Source organism: Nicotiana tabacum, chromosome 12, assembly GCF_000715075.1.
Source record: "Nicotiana tabacum cultivar K326 chromosome 12, ASM71507v2, whole genome shotgun sequence".
In the NCBI taxonomy this organism is placed as follows: Eukaryota; Viridiplantae; Streptophyta; class Magnoliopsida; order Solanales; family Solanaceae; genus Nicotiana; species Nicotiana tabacum.
Window position 1 is genome coordinate 13229609 of NC_134091.1, and position 15798 is coordinate 13245406.

Genomic DNA, 15798 nt, shown 5'->3' on the forward strand with positions numbered 1-15798 from the left:
ATTTATATATTTTAATTTAGTTAACATGTTTTATTATATTTGTAGGAAAAAAATATGGGAGGAAGATGACTCATGATGAGTTTTTTATGGAGACTCACATCCGGAAGAAGAAGGCATCGACAGATCCAACTAGATGGGTCGGGGACCGGGCGGAGACTACATATGTAAGTTTTATAACTATTATAACTTGAAATTAATGTTTATAATATTATATAGTTAATAAGTTTCTATCTTCTAAATAAAGAGTCGCTACAAGATTAATGTGGAGGAGTACACTTAGAGCTTGCCACCGAATGAGCAAGGCGAGCGACCACCCGTTTCAGACGAAGAAGCGCAGAATATATGGTTGGATGTTGTCGGTGGTCCTAAAAAGGGAATAACATACGGCCTTCCAGAGAGATTATTTCGACGCTACAGGGTTGGATTGCAAGGTATAGGGACTTCTGCCCAAGGCGAGGCAATTGATAGGTCGACTATCTCGTCTATGGAAAAGAAGATCGCAAAATTGACAGCATAGCTTGAAGAGACAAAGGCTAGAGAACAGAAGTGAGATAGACAATTTGATACCCTTCAAGTTCATCTAGAAAAGAGGGACCAACAATTTAATCTCTTTCAAGGTCAGCTGGCCAATCTTCTTGCTAGTGGTATTTTTCCCATTCCCCGATCTCGCGAGCCTTCCCCAGATGCTAGTCCTTCTCGTCGTGATCCTTCGAACTATGCCGACGATGAAGCTTCTAGTATTGAAGATGGAAGTGATGTAATACAAAACACTCATTCAATGGTGTGTATTGCTAAACACAGTTTTAAACTTGTGAATATTTAGTTGGGAATAGTTTTGAATGTTGATTGTATTATTGATATTATTTTGTTATTGAGCATTTGTATAATTATTGTTGTGGTTGGCGTTGTTGTTTTTATGGTTGTTGTTGTTATTGTGGTTGTTGCTGGTTAATTATTATTGTTGTTGGTTAATTGATATTGTTGGTTGATTGTTGCTAGTTAATTGTGGTTGAATGACAGCAATGTAATGCTGCCATTATAGGATGCATATTGGTTGTAATTGGCAGGTGGTGTAGCTTAAAAGTAGGCATATTCTGCTAGGTTTTTACCTAGAAAATCGACCGATTTCGGTCAAAATTCTCATACAAAAAACCCAGAAATTCATATTTACCGACCGACGTCGGTCAGAAATTTCAATTTGAAATCTGCAGAAATTTAAAATTTCCGACTGACATCAGTCGGAAATTTATTATTTTTATTTATTTATTATTTTATTTTTCCGGCCGATTTCGGTCTGTATGTTAAAATTTAGAAAGAAATATAAAATTATTACATATTTATGATTCCGACCGAAGTCGGTCAATATTATGAAAAATAAATAAATAACAATTTAAATAATACCTACTGACGTCGGTCGGTATATTTAATTTTGTCAGTCAAAGAGGTCATCCAACGGTTGAATTAACCGATCGATTTTGGTCGAAAAGTTTCGACCGCCTTCGGTCGCAACGTCTTAGCGACCATTATTCTTCCGACGAATTAAACGTGATCGAAAATCGGTCATTTTTTCTTTAATTTCGATCGATATCGGTCGGTATTGGTGGACAAAATTTGGTAATTTTCTAGTAGTGAATGTGTTGTCATTTAACTGGTATACGCCAGTATCATGTCACTAAATCAGTAGATATGTCGTTGTCGGGATTTATGAATCTTAATTAATACTATCGGTCTTGGTTTGATTGGTTAGCATTCACACAATAATTGCGGCTCTCCTCAACTTAGCATTAAACTAACGTTATTTAGTGGAAGGTTGCTTTCAAACAAGCATAGAACTGGCTTTACACCAAAATGGCATCATATCTTACCGCTTGTTTGGAAGGTTATTATTATTATATTGTATTGTATTGTATTGTTAGTTAAATTTTATTTTATTTTATTATTAATTCTATCGTTACGTAACGATAAAAAGTATCACTTTATGCAATGACGAATTTGGTACAGTGGCATCGTTTCCTTACTTTTTTCTCTCATCTTGTCCTTCCTTGTTATTAAATAATCATATTTTATCCTTTGCCCTAGTTTTTATAAAATAATTCTACTCTGTATCCTATTTTTATTAGTAATGTTGTAAGCTTATTCTTCATATTGTTAGTGCATGACATCATGCAATAACGACAAACGATATAATCTATCCAAACATTGTATTCATTAAACAATACAATACAATGCAGTACAATCAGTAGCGTATGCAAGATTTTTCATAAGCGGTGTCACACTTTAAAAATGTACAGGTAAATAAAACACTACTAAGAACATCATATAAACAGAGAACACAATTCGAATCATATTTAATAAAACAAAATTCAAATATATTACGACAATTCTTTTCGATGAATTTTGTTTTTTGAAAAGTATTCAAATAGCCTCGTTTGAAATAATACTAAATACTATTGTTCTATATAAAGTACCTAATAATCACTAAAAGTTCATATACTGTTCTTAACCAATTTTATTGGCTATAAAGGAGATGGGAGGATAAAGGAATAAAAGTTAGTACAACAAACTAACCATGAACAAATAATTTATTGTCACAAGAATATAGAAAAGTGCCTGTCACTAAAAGTTATCTTAGCTTTTTAGAGGTCAACAATTCGACCCCTGCTCAATATAATGTACTTCTTGTGTAAATGAGCAAAAATTAATTGAATTTAACAACTGAAGCTTTCAGGCTTCGAACCTACAACTGATAGTAGAAAATAAGGCACTTGACCAACTTAGCTACACAGTTATTTGTTTCAATTAGTGTCACTTGAATTTTTTTAATCGTATTTTGTTTCTGTTTTTTAATTATATATACATATTTAATAAATTTTTCGGACCAAGGGTGTCACGTGACACCGGCTTGGCCTAAGATAAATCCGTCCCTGAGTACAATACAATACATTATAAAACGACATGTAACAACAATCCAAACAAGCTGTTAGGGAATGTTACTGTGTTATATGACATGAGTTAATTTAAATTGAAATTACACTGGTTATGACAGATCTAACTCGGAACTCATATCGTCTAAATTTTGAATCGACCACTTTCCTGTCGTTGATTTTCCAGTGTGTTGCTCACAAATATCACAATATTTTACTAAACAAAGTTAATTATCACTTCTCATATACTATCAAGATATTAACATTGGGTTATATATACTTCCCAATATTATTGGGTACATTGCCGATAGATGCGTCCAATTAATAGTGTTGTTTTTGAGAGGACAGTCTGTCCATGGATGAAATTCAATGCAAAGAAGCAGATGAGTACAAATTTTAGTTTAGAGATACGTTTCTGGTCACCCCCCCCCCCCCCCAAAAAAAAAAACAATCCTGACAAAATATGAAATTTATATTCTACTATGATCTCATTGTAAAAGTTTCAAATTAACTGATGGTAGAAGCTAAAGAAACTATATAGTAATAAAGCATGTCCTTTGAAAGAAGAAGATGCATTATCGAAGTATATCTTAAAGGACGCCAAGAAAAAAGAAAAACCAAATTTATTGAGTGTTTCCCGATATGGGAGATCTGAGATCGATTTCCCTCACCAGCAACATCCTCATTTAATTAAAGTTCACACCGAACTTGCCTAGTGCAGTTTAACTCTCCTCAGTTAGAGTCCGTTTGACTTAATTAATCGATAAGAAGTAAATGATACGCATAAATGGCTGAAAATGAAGTTGATATCAGAATAAATAGGAGTAACATGTTTGAATAGTGTGGCCTAGCTACTTTACCCCATTGAATAATAAGAAATTGTCTAAGTCTGTGCATGTTCAAGAATTCTTGGCATGTAAACAGTGGCGGAGCCACCTTATAGGAAGGATTCGCGGAAAAAGAAACTGTGTAGCTAGGTGAAAAAATTAATTATATGTATATATACTATGTATTGACTCCCCTTAATATCCTGGTATGTTTACTTTTATATATTTTGACACCTCTTAACGAAAATTCTGACTTCGTCACGGCATGTAAAAACAGGAATTACCATATATAATTACAAAAATTCTTGGACAAAGACGGTACAATGCACTAAGGTTTAAAATTACAGTTGATCACGAAGACGCAGGAAAAAAGAATGCGTAACTCCGTAAAACATGAATGGACAACAATTAATAAAAGAATGTTTAAAGTTGGTTAATCATGATACTTAATTATTAATAAAAAACATTAATCAGTTTAATGATTCTGTCAATTTTAAGCAGAGATGAGCTTTCACTGGCTTATGGTCAGAGCTGCGGATGCTTTCAATTGCTTCATAAGAATGTAAAGTTGCATTGATTTTGTTACTGTCTATCTTGAACAATATTCTGTCTGTCCACGATGGTACTCTCACCTGTTTAACGATAAAGATAACAAAACAATTAATGTCAAATTCTTAATTAAGTGTTTTTTAATTAAAAGGAAATGTATCCTATATCCTAATTTGTATGACATGCTTTTCTTTTATTCAATTTAGTCATATATCAGTATATCTGAAGCCACTAGCCCGATTGATTCGGATAGGTAAGTCCGCTAAGAGATAAATTAAGGAATCTTAACTATTACAGAAGGAGTAATAAGATTAGACTTAATTACCTTGTGACTGGTATCGTAGCTACTGCTTCCAATATCATATTTGTAAGTTGGTTTGAAAGCTAATGCACCCTCGCAATAGCCATTAAAAATCTCTCCTCTTTCTGCTTCTTGTAATAGTTGATCTTTGCTAGTTAGCATCTGCTTTAGTAAACAAATATTCAAAAAAGTTGGAAAGTTAGTAATTGTTCAAAATAGCCTCCTTTTTCCTTCCAAAACCCAAGTTGATCTAAAGAAATTTTCTATGAAAAGTTAAGCTATATATAAAAAAAAAATTATATTGTCAGCGTATATAACTTAAATCTGTGAAAATAATATACATACTTCGTGGAGATTCCCGTGGATGAGATCTCTAGCAGGATAGGTGTTGATGCCTTGTAATCTGTAGTTAAGATCTCCCAACCATACAGTAAGCTGTGCTGGTCTAGAATAAGGATTCGTATTCTTGGAAAAGAGAGAGTTTGATATATGCTTGAACTGAATGTTCCTCTCTTCTACATTACGAGCATGAGCTGTAGTTGGCGTCAATACAAGAAAAGAAAAAAGATCATTAAAAAATTAATGTCAATAGCTTATAATTGGGGGTGGGAGTTCCGGCGGTTCAAATTAGATATGAAAATTTCGGTTTGGATTTTCGATTTTCGGATTGAAAAAATGACAATCCAATCCAAATAAGCACGGATTGGATCGGAATTTTTAAGTTCGTTTTAAGATTAATCGGTTTGGATATTTTGGATTTTCGGGTTTGAGCTTATAAGTTAAGATATTTTTATTTTTTTTACAAAAATGAATACCCAAATGAAGTACTCATGTTAAATTACCTGAAAATTTCTTCATTCTCACAGTAATCATCCAAATATAGTATTCAAATAATAAAATTATTATCAAGAAAATACAACGAAGACAATACTACGGCCGACAAGAAGTAGCAATAGTAAAACCATGTCCAATTAGAAAGTATTCTAACAGTAATTTAGTAATTAATATAGAATATATTAGATAATATCTAATAGGTAGGGTATTGAACTTATTACTATTGGTATATGGATGATGGACTAAATATAAAATTATAAAATTTCGAATTTCCGGACATCCAAAAATTCGAGGTACAAAATCTAATCTCCAATCCAAAATCCAATCCGTAATCCGAAAATCTAAGCCAAAAATTCAAAAAATTCAGATTTCGATCTGGATTTCGGGTTTGCCCAAGTTATGCCCACCCCTACTTATAATTATAAAAGCATAGGACATCATGGATGTTATATAGCTAGAACGTAACGTGCGTGTCTTTCTTCAAGAGTAAGGATCTTTACACAAATAGACGATGGAATTTGTTGTTTATTTTTTCTAGCAAGTATACATAAATTATATAATGTATACATAAATTAAATTATACACATATTATACATAAATACTACTTATATTATACATTTTTCGGCTATTTTAAATTTAAGCGTTTAGGTAGGCGGCTATTTATATGTCCCTTTCTAGCCAATTGATGCAAATCTATGATTAGCTTTGGCCTTTTGTTATAAGTTATAACATATTCTTCACACTTGTTTTCTAGAACTTAAACATGGTATTACTTTCAAATTCCTATATGAAATTCATCATTTTTATTTGATGATCTAATTATGACCACCTATGATTTAAAAGGAAATAGGAGTTGAAGTCTAATGATGGTGATTCTACTCTTGGATTACTTGGATGAGAGTTGAAATCCTACCAAATGCACTTCTCTTTTCTTCATTCCCCTCATTGTTCACAGGCTCATATAATCTTAACTTGTCTATATTTGATGCTCACAAGTCACAGGTGGAACTACTTTTATCGCTCTGTTTAAATTTTTCTTTTGTTTCCCAAGCTAGCAGATAATAAAAGGACAAAAAAATATAATATTGTTTTCCTTTTAAAAGAATAAGAGACCAACTCATGTATTGTTAGAAGGAAATTTTACCTCATATATCAAATATTTACACCTTATTTATTATAAATAAATATATTTTTAAAAAATTATTTTCTATAGTTACCTTTTAGGTTTTATAGCAAATTATGTATTTATAGTAATTTCCTACTCTTAAGTCATTAAATATGCTGTGAAATATTTTTCTCTCTCCTACTTTCTATTCTTTCTCTCACAATAACACCGGTATTGTATACAATTTTGCTAAACCCATGATCTCTCTCCATTATCTCTCTCCCAACCCAGTATCTTCCCCACGAATACAACCACCATTATCAACCGATTCATCTCCATTCTCTCTCTCGATTTTCAAAATTGATTGCTCAAAAAAGTTGTGATAAGTGTTAAACTTGTTAGATTTTTACTGGCACATGTATTCTTATGTATCTCTGTACTATTTTATTAGAAATAATCATCATTGTTATGCTTTTACAAAAAACTCGGAATTTCTTCAATAATGGCTGGTTCAACTCCTTACAAGAGGGTTATTCGAGTTATAAAGACCAAAGCACTCAATTTTGAAAGGCCATCTTTCGATTTGCAAATCACTCAAGCGGAACATGTATTTGCAGGTTCAGCGGTAAATACAGTCGCGAAAAAGAGAACAAAAATACGCAATGACACATCGAATAAATCAATATGTATTCAACAGATTGTACTGTATATGTACTGCAGTTTGTATTCATATGTATTCAAATATATTTACATAATGTATTCATATATATATTCCACTATATATTAAGCATTATGTAATCATATGTATTTAGCAGATTGTAGTGTACATATAATGTAGTTTGTATTCATATGTATTTAGCAGATTGTATATATGTATTCAGATATATTTAGAATCTACATTGGGCCTAGTGAGCAGTAGGTAAAAAGTACACAAATAGCCCTCAAAGTGAATAGTCTTAAATTTTTGTCCCGCTTTGTCCTATGTTCAGAATTTCAAATTTAACAAGTGTTGCCACTCGTTTGTACCATGGACAGCAATTTTAACATTTGTCCTTGAAGTTATGCTCATGGAACAAGTAGATGCTAAAAGTTAAAGATCACCCAAAAAGTGTCATATTTATGCAATTTTTACGTTTAGAACTATTACACATAAACTTTCTCTCTAGGGCCCAAACATGATGGCAGTCAAACTTTGATTTTCAATGCTACCAACTTTGCGTAATGAATTTCCCTTCCCAATTTCAGCAAACATAAAAAGCTAGATTTCCAGATTCTTCTTTGGGATAATCTTAACGAAATTTTTTTAAAGTATATTTCAACGTACTCTTAAGTATATATATATATATAGTCTACTAGTATCTGTCAATTTCTCGACCTAACTAACTACCACCTCTACCTTCAAAGACTATAGGCTTACACAAATTCTAAGTCTATAATACATAGGTATAGATCTTACGGAAAAAAGACTTGCTGTAGAAAATGCAACTAATTTTTAATAATTAATTAACAAACAAAAGTATCCATTGTTCAAGTATAATTTTAAAATTCATTGGTAGAGAACTTACCAGAGAGGTGACAAGAAATAAAAACCATTTGTATGCCTTTGTAGCTAATTCTAACCCCCACTGCTCCTTTCTTTCTCCTGATTAACCATCCTAATCCTCCAATTTCATGCTTATCCACCTTTACTTCTATATGAAGTCAACCAATCAAACATTAGTAATAATCCCAGAATCAGGGCTCAATTCAATTAGCATAAACGTTAGTACATTGAAAATAAAATAAATAATAAAGAACTAAAGAAATAAAAAAGAGAGAAAGAAAGAAACTATACCTCTAGTAAATTGCTCTGAATTCTTGGGGCCAAATACATACAGCTGTAGAGATTGCATTACAGCTTTTCCTAATAGCCTTCCTCACAAAAATGAAGTAAAAATGTCACAATACTATAATAAGGAAACTAATCTAAATTATGACAAGTACCTTTCAATAATATTAATAGAGTTACTAATTTCAATTAGAAAATAGAATAACTTTCTTGTAGTATTCTTGTGAAATGAAATTACTCAACTATATTTATCTAGCAATAATGTGTCATGATTAGTGGTATGCATTTCTTCTCTTTTTCCTAGAAATTTAAAATGTGGCCACAAAAATTTGAAGGTTAATTCATGAGATACGGCAATGTCAGAGAACACGACTTTTCTAGAATAAAAAATCTAAATTGAAATTTGATATTGGAGTGAAAACACGTGAATATTATTTGGGTCGTCATTGTCAAAGATCAATTATATGGTGCTTCTTGTGTGGCTATATATTATGCATGTTTCATCTTATCGTCTTTGAATTTATTTCCTTCATTTTCATATACATATAACCTACCCTACGAAAAGACGATTGGTCCCAACTGAAATATTGATACATTAAAAACATTTTTTTTTTAAAAAAAAACTAAGTGAGAACAGTTTAAATTTCATGATGGATAGTATATAGATTTGTTTTTGTCAAATTAAGTTGACCTACGATGATAACTAACTCTTCCTAACATGTTTGATATGATAAATTGAAAAATAATAAAATAATAATAAATTTTAATAATCGATTAAATTGTAATAATATACTCCATCTGTTTCAATTTATTTGAACATATATCCTTTTTAGTCAGTGCCAAAAATAATAACCTTTTATTATATTTGGAAATAATTTAATTTCCTTTATGCAATATTTTATAACCACACAAAATATATGTGCATCATTTTATACCACAAGTTCAAAAGTTTTTTATTTTTTCTTAAACTCCGTGCACAATCAAATTAAATAGATTTACGTAAATTAAAACGGGAGAGTAATTGTTTATAATATTGTAATTAGTATTTTTTTTATTTTATTAAATTCAAAAGTTACCATATTAAAGAATGATTTATATTTTATCTTTAAAAATGATCTGCTAGAAGGTAGGGTTAAATGTATACATACATATGAGTAGGAGCCAAAGTGTTCTTCAACAAGTTGAGAATGTTGTTTCGAGGAGCCTCTTGCAAACCCATCACCAATAGATCATATTTCCTCTCTTCACCAACTATTTTTGCTATATCCTCGCAAGGGACCTTCAAAAATGTATGTGAAATTTTGTAAAAAATATGAGAGACAAAATAAAAGGGCAACTCAGTGCACGAGTCATCCCGCATTCACGTAGAGTCGGGAGAAAAGTGGCACCTAAGAAGTGCGATGTAGGCAAAAGTTAACTTAATATCTTTTTAAAAAAGCTAACAAACTAGAGCAACAATACCAAATAGAGATTGGAAAAAGAAAAAGAAAACATTACCAAAACAGTTAATTACTAGTAAATTACCTGTCCATTCATATTCCAAGTGACAAAATAGATGCAAAGATCAGAACTTCCAGAAAATTCACAGCGTTTCTGGATATCAACAGTTTTTATTCCTTCGTGACTAGCCTCAAAACTATCTACCATTCCCATTGCTGCTTTTCGTCTCTTCATTTTATACTTTTTTCTGCATCCAATTGAAAAACCAACAACAATAGTTAATTACAATGTTCACTAATTCACACCATAAACAGAAGACAATATAGCAAAAAGGAAAGTAAATCAAACCTTGAAGCTTCAAAAAGCTTAACACATAGCCCCTCCATTATATTAAAAAAGAAGAAGAGAGAAATGCAGTTCTTTGGATTATTCTTGAGTCGCTTAAGCAGGAACACAAAGTTCTAAGATATATCAGAATTGACTGACTTTTGAGATTCAAAATTATTTTTATTCTCTTTCTCTCTCTCTCTCTCTCTCTCTCTCTCTATATATATATATATATATATATATATATATATATATATATATATATATATATATATATATATAAACACGTACTAGCTAGTGGGCGGCGAGAAAATATAATGCATGGAAAAAGAGAATAAGAAGAAGAAGGAAAAGAAGTCAAAGGTTTGGCGATAATTAGATGTTTCCCTCCGCTCACGTCGGCACTTTTTGAATTTGCACTTGTATCGAGAAATAATAAATGAAAGGCATATTTTATCATGTTATCCATTAGGGCCGGCGCTAACAGTATATGGGGTAAGGCAAGTGCCTTAGGCCCCCAAAATTTTTAGGAATAATATATATATATACTTTTTATAGTAGAAAAATAGTTTTCAATTTGATTTGATTTGACAATTCTATTTTTTACTCTTCCCAAGTAAATCTCAACGTTATAATTTCATTTCACTCCTCATATATGATATTCCATATATTAGACATACCTTCTTCCTTCCTCTTTATTCATGCTCATATTCTTTCTACAATTCTATTAGATTTCTTTCTTTCTCCTACAAGCCAACAACTAGATATTTTGGAATCAAAGTCTTCAAACTTTTTGAATCAGGATAATATCATTCTAACTTTCTAGTATTATTTATTATTTATTATTTTATTAATTTTACTCCATACATATTGTTTAATTCTTTTTAGAATATAAATATGTCAACAAGAAAATATGAATCTGGTTATTCAAAAATCCAAAAGAAAAAAAAAGTTAAAAATTTAATAAAATCTCAAAAGGGAACTCTTGACAAATAATGAAAAAACTAAATCCCAAAATGGAGGAAAATGTTCTGCAGATGAACAAGCCACTAACTTAGTTGAGTTAGACGATAACAAAAATGATTGCAGAATGTTGGGAGTAAATAATAATAGTTTAAAAAAATTAAGGCCTCACTTTTTATTTTCGTCTTAGGCCCCATATTATGTCGAGTCGCCCCTGTTATCCATATTAATTGATGCATATTTTATTGGATTTGAGAAAATAATTTGAAATGGTAATAAATACTATGGGTAAAATAGAAATAAATTTATTGTCTTCTCTTGATATGCGTAAAGTGACAAATAAAAGTGAACATCTATTTTTAATATTAATGTCAAGTAAAAGTGACCGGAAGGAGTATGTTACTTGATGATGAACAGTACTTGGAATTTGATATGTCATTAAGTTAGGTAAGAATGCCATCGACATGTTTAAAGACATTGTGACAAATCCGAAAGGGACATGAGCTTAACGTTCAAGAAAATTCTAGAATAGCTAGCCTTAATTTGCCATGACCATGCAAATTACGTATTCCACTGTCTAATTTAATTGATTTTTTTGCTTTTTTTGTGGTCCATAATATTTAATTTTTTCATATTCAAGAAATAATTAACTTTTTTTTCCATAGTTATCATTGGAGTAAAGAGCCTAAAAGTATTTGTTATAGTTTCAATAAACAAACAAATCCTAGGAGTATAATGTGATCTATTTTATTGTTAATTAATCATAATATATGAATTTCCTAATATGTATGAAAACAACCAAAACATCAATTAAAGTGGACCGGAGAAGTATTGAATTTTAAAGAATACCAGTATAAATACTCTTCTGACTTTTTTGAGTTTATCATTTCATATTACTAGGAGTACTCTATTTTAATTGTTGGGTTATATTCACACTTCAGCTTAAGCTTTTGGATTCTCAATATTGCTTTTGCTTCGAGTCCCTCCAAAAGCTATTAATGTTGGTAGGTCATATTACTGGGGGTACCAAAATGAAGAGGACACTTGTTAGCTTTTGAGTGGAGTAACGTGAGAAGGTTTCATAAGTTAATTATTCAGCCTTAACTTATTGAATTTTGAAATCTAATCAAAAGTCAAATTGCAAGACGATGGCCGCAAGAGCTAGATCAAAACCGATTTCGTTAAGTAAAGGTTCAGCAACTCCAATGGCACGTGCGATATTTTTCGGAGCACAACCATCTGTTTACCCGCAAAACGCTACAGTTAAATTTATACGTGATTTTTAAATAAGTGACATAATTTGATTCTGAAACAATACAATAATTGAAGAAATGTACAATACTTAGCCTTGAAATATAGACGAAACAACAAAGATAACAATTTCGGGAACAAAGTTTCTGGGCACATCAATGATGAGATCAAAAAGCAAGAAAGTAACATTGTATTAAGCTTTGTATAGAATGTAGTATAAGTTTTTTCAGAAAATTTGTATCCTCTACAATTATAACTGAGCTCACTATTTATAGTTATGTCTAGGGAAGGAGGTCTTAGGATCGTGTCCTCCTTTAATGTAAATTATGAGGGTCATTGATGAAGACGTAATGGTAGACATAAATGCCAAATTCTCTGTAACGGACCATCGCTCTTAATACTGCAGAATATTCCGTATTAAATGCTACCGGATGCAGAGCATTTAACACGAATTTATGAACGTTATCCTTTCCGGTGACAAGTGGAATGGTTGCGTTCGATCTTCGGTCATTCATGTCTTGAGTTCCACGTGTCCTCCCTTTAGACGACCACGTATCATATCATATTTCACCCTATATAGATAGCCCCCCTGCGTGTCCCTATTCTAAGTTTTACTTTTTCTTGTCTTCTAGGCCAATTTTCTTGCTTCTGGGGGCCTTCAAAGGTTGATTCGTGAAAAGGAAGAACTTACTTCTGAACGGAATCAGCTTTTGGTGGAACGAGACCAAAATGTTCTCCGCCTCTCAGAACTAGAAACCAAAGCTACTCATGCCATTATTTTGGAGGCTCGTTTGCAGCAAAATGAGCAAGAAGTGGTAACCTTTAGCTAAGAAATTGGGCCGCTGAGGGTTAGATTTGATAAAGCCAAGGCCAAATGGGTTGAAGTCCAGGACGTTGTTCTTGCTACAACCGAGCGTGAGGCTGCTGCTGCCGAAAAAGTAGCCAACTTAGAAGCAGCCTTGAACTCCAAAATCGAAAAGTTTGCTATTGTGGGGGCGAAACACGCCCAACTAGAAGAGAAGTACAGGAAAACTATCGAGCATAACAGGCTCTTTAGTTCAACTTTTTGCGACCTTGATGTCAGTCTCAAGTCTACTAGGTCCACCCGCGAAAGCCTTTCTACCTAGGTTTCCCAACTCAAAGAAGAACTTAAGCGCTGAGCGACTTCCCTCATTATTGAAAAAACTTATGCCATGTACAACATGCCCTTGGTGTGGAAAGATACACTTAGGAATATGCTACATGGACTTACACATATGCTACGGGTGCGGATTGAGGGGTCACATTCAGAGGGATTGTCATTCATCCCGCCAGCGTGCGGGCAGGGGCACATCATAGCTAGCCAGTTCTGCAGCTACCACATCCGCAACACATGAGGTGAAAAACCTTGAAAGAGGCCAAAGATGGCATCATTGATTTTGATTCCGAAATTGCTAAGGCCTAAGAGCTTGAGTTGGCTGCTAAAAATGGACTCCCAGTGCAGTCTGATGCTCCTGGTTCTTCTGGTTCCGGTTCCGAATTTTCGGGAACTAAAGAGGGATCGGAAGGCGATGATGCTGAAGACCAATTGGGGAAAATGTCGAGCCATCGGTGGACCCAGAATGCAGACACTTCTCTTTCTCCTCGTTCCGGAGGCGCTGCAGTTTAGCTTTTCTTTTCTTTTTCCCATTTTGTATTTTTATCATTTCGACACATTCTTGTAAATAAAGACATATTGTTTTCTCAAGTATCGTTTGAGTCTTACTTTCATTTGAATATCCATGCAAGTCTTTAACCTTTGCATTTGCTCAAGAATTTTGTGCACGTTTTTCTATTCATATTTTACTATATGTAGTTTCGGATGCATTCTCCTCGAAGCATTTTAGTTCCGAGCATTATCCCTTTTACGTGAGGGTTACTATAAGTATTTGTGCGAGTTTACTTTTTGCGTCCTTTTCATATGCAACTTCGGGTGTATTTTTTCCCGATAGTATTTTAGATTCCGGTCATAGATTCTTCCGGAACCAACCCTTTAACGTGAGGGTTTTTATAAGTATTTGAGCAAGTTTACTTTTTGCGTCCTTTTCATATGCAACTTTGGGTATATATTTTTCCCCGATGGCATTTTAGATTTCGCGCATAGATTCTTTCGGAACCAACCCTTTAATGTGAGGATTTTTATAAGAGAGACATCTCTTATGTTTACGGTGCTTTTGAAGAGGACGTCTCCTGTTCATTACGGCACTAACATTTGAAGTTCTTGTTTAACATTCAAATGACAAAGTTAGCTCATCGTTCAGACAAGAAACAAGATAAAAAGAAAAAGGATTTTATTTTATTCCTTCTATTTTCAAAAAATACATAAGCATTTTGCTATGAAGAAAAGAAATTGCCATTACTTGTGGCTATCTTGTACGACTTATTTCTACGGGGCTGGCTGCGCAGTCCCCGATCCCGATGATGCGTTTATTTTTCGAATTATTGTTCCCCGATTGACATGGCAGTCATTTTTGTCGTATCCTCATATCATTCCCCCTAGTGTTCGAATGCGAATAGTACGAATTGAAACACTCTATGTCTTGTATTTTTGAAGATTCCACTAATGAATTCCTAGATAATCCTCAACTTGGTAACACAACTTTACTTCCCCTCATGAATTTATGCTATCGAGCGAAGGAATATCTAACAGCCCTCTAGTGGTGTGCTCGTGAACAGTTGGGTAACCTTTGTTCGGTAGCAAACTTAACTTCCCAGTGGGAATTTGCTATCGAACCAAAGATTATCTAACTGTCCCCGAGTGGAAGCTTGTTTGTTTGCCTTGCTATCAAAGGTCTTATTGTCGTTGTCTTCGTAGTATGCTTTCTATTGCTGCCTCGTTAAAAACCTTGCCATAAAAACCCAATTGGGACAAAAATTGAATGAGGAGAAAAAGAGTGCAGCACATACTTTCCGCTTGAATAATATTCATCAACAATAATATCTTTTGAGGTACACCACGTTCCAGTTGCTTGGCAACTTGTCTCCATTCTGGTTCTCCAACTCGTATGAACCTTTCCCAATGATAGCCGAAATTTGGTAGGAACCTTCCAAAGTTGGACCTAGCTTCCCCGCATTGAGCTCCCGGGTATTTTGGGTTACTTTTCTCAAAACCAAGTCTCCTACTTTAAAATACCAGAAGTGTCTCTTCGATTATAATATCACTCCATTCTCTGCTTTTTAGCTACCATTCTTACATGCGCCAAGTCCCTGCATTCCTCGGGCAGTTCTAAGTTGATTAACATCCCCTCGTTGTTTGACTCTTCATCTGCCCAAATATATTTCAAAGTAGGTTTACCTACTTCTACCGGGATTAGGGCTTTAGCACCGTACACAAGGGAAAAAGGAATTTCTCTTGTACTTGATTTGTCCGTTGTTTGGTAGGCCCACAAAACTCCGGGAAATTCTTCGGGCCATTTTCCTTTTACCGCTTC

At 33.2% G+C, this 15798-nt stretch overlaps 1 protein-coding gene across 2 annotated transcripts; it reads right to left on the reverse strand.

Moving 5' to 3' along the window:
- Positions 1-4019: 4019 nt before the first annotated feature.
- Positions 4020-10661, reverse strand: LOC107810206 (type IV inositol polyphosphate 5-phosphatase 11). 2 transcript variants are annotated; one of them, XM_016634960.2, is made up of 8 exons: positions 10157-10661; positions 9893-10055; positions 9517-9647; positions 8375-8451; positions 8106-8231; positions 4947-5134; positions 4626-4763; positions 4020-4383 (listed from the first exon to the last, which is right to left on the reverse strand). In XM_016634960.2, exons 1-8 carry the CDS (start codon positions 10192-10194, stop codon positions 4222-4224), a joined length of 1023 nt encoding a protein of 340 aa, XP_016490446.1. In that variant the 5' UTR covers positions 10195-10661; the 3' UTR covers positions 4020-4221. The 2 variants fall into 2 exon arrangements, with proteins under 2 accessions (XP_016490446.1, XP_016490445.1); XM_016634959.2 differs by having other exon boundaries at positions 4626-4766.
- Positions 10662-15798: the final 5137 nt, after the last annotated feature.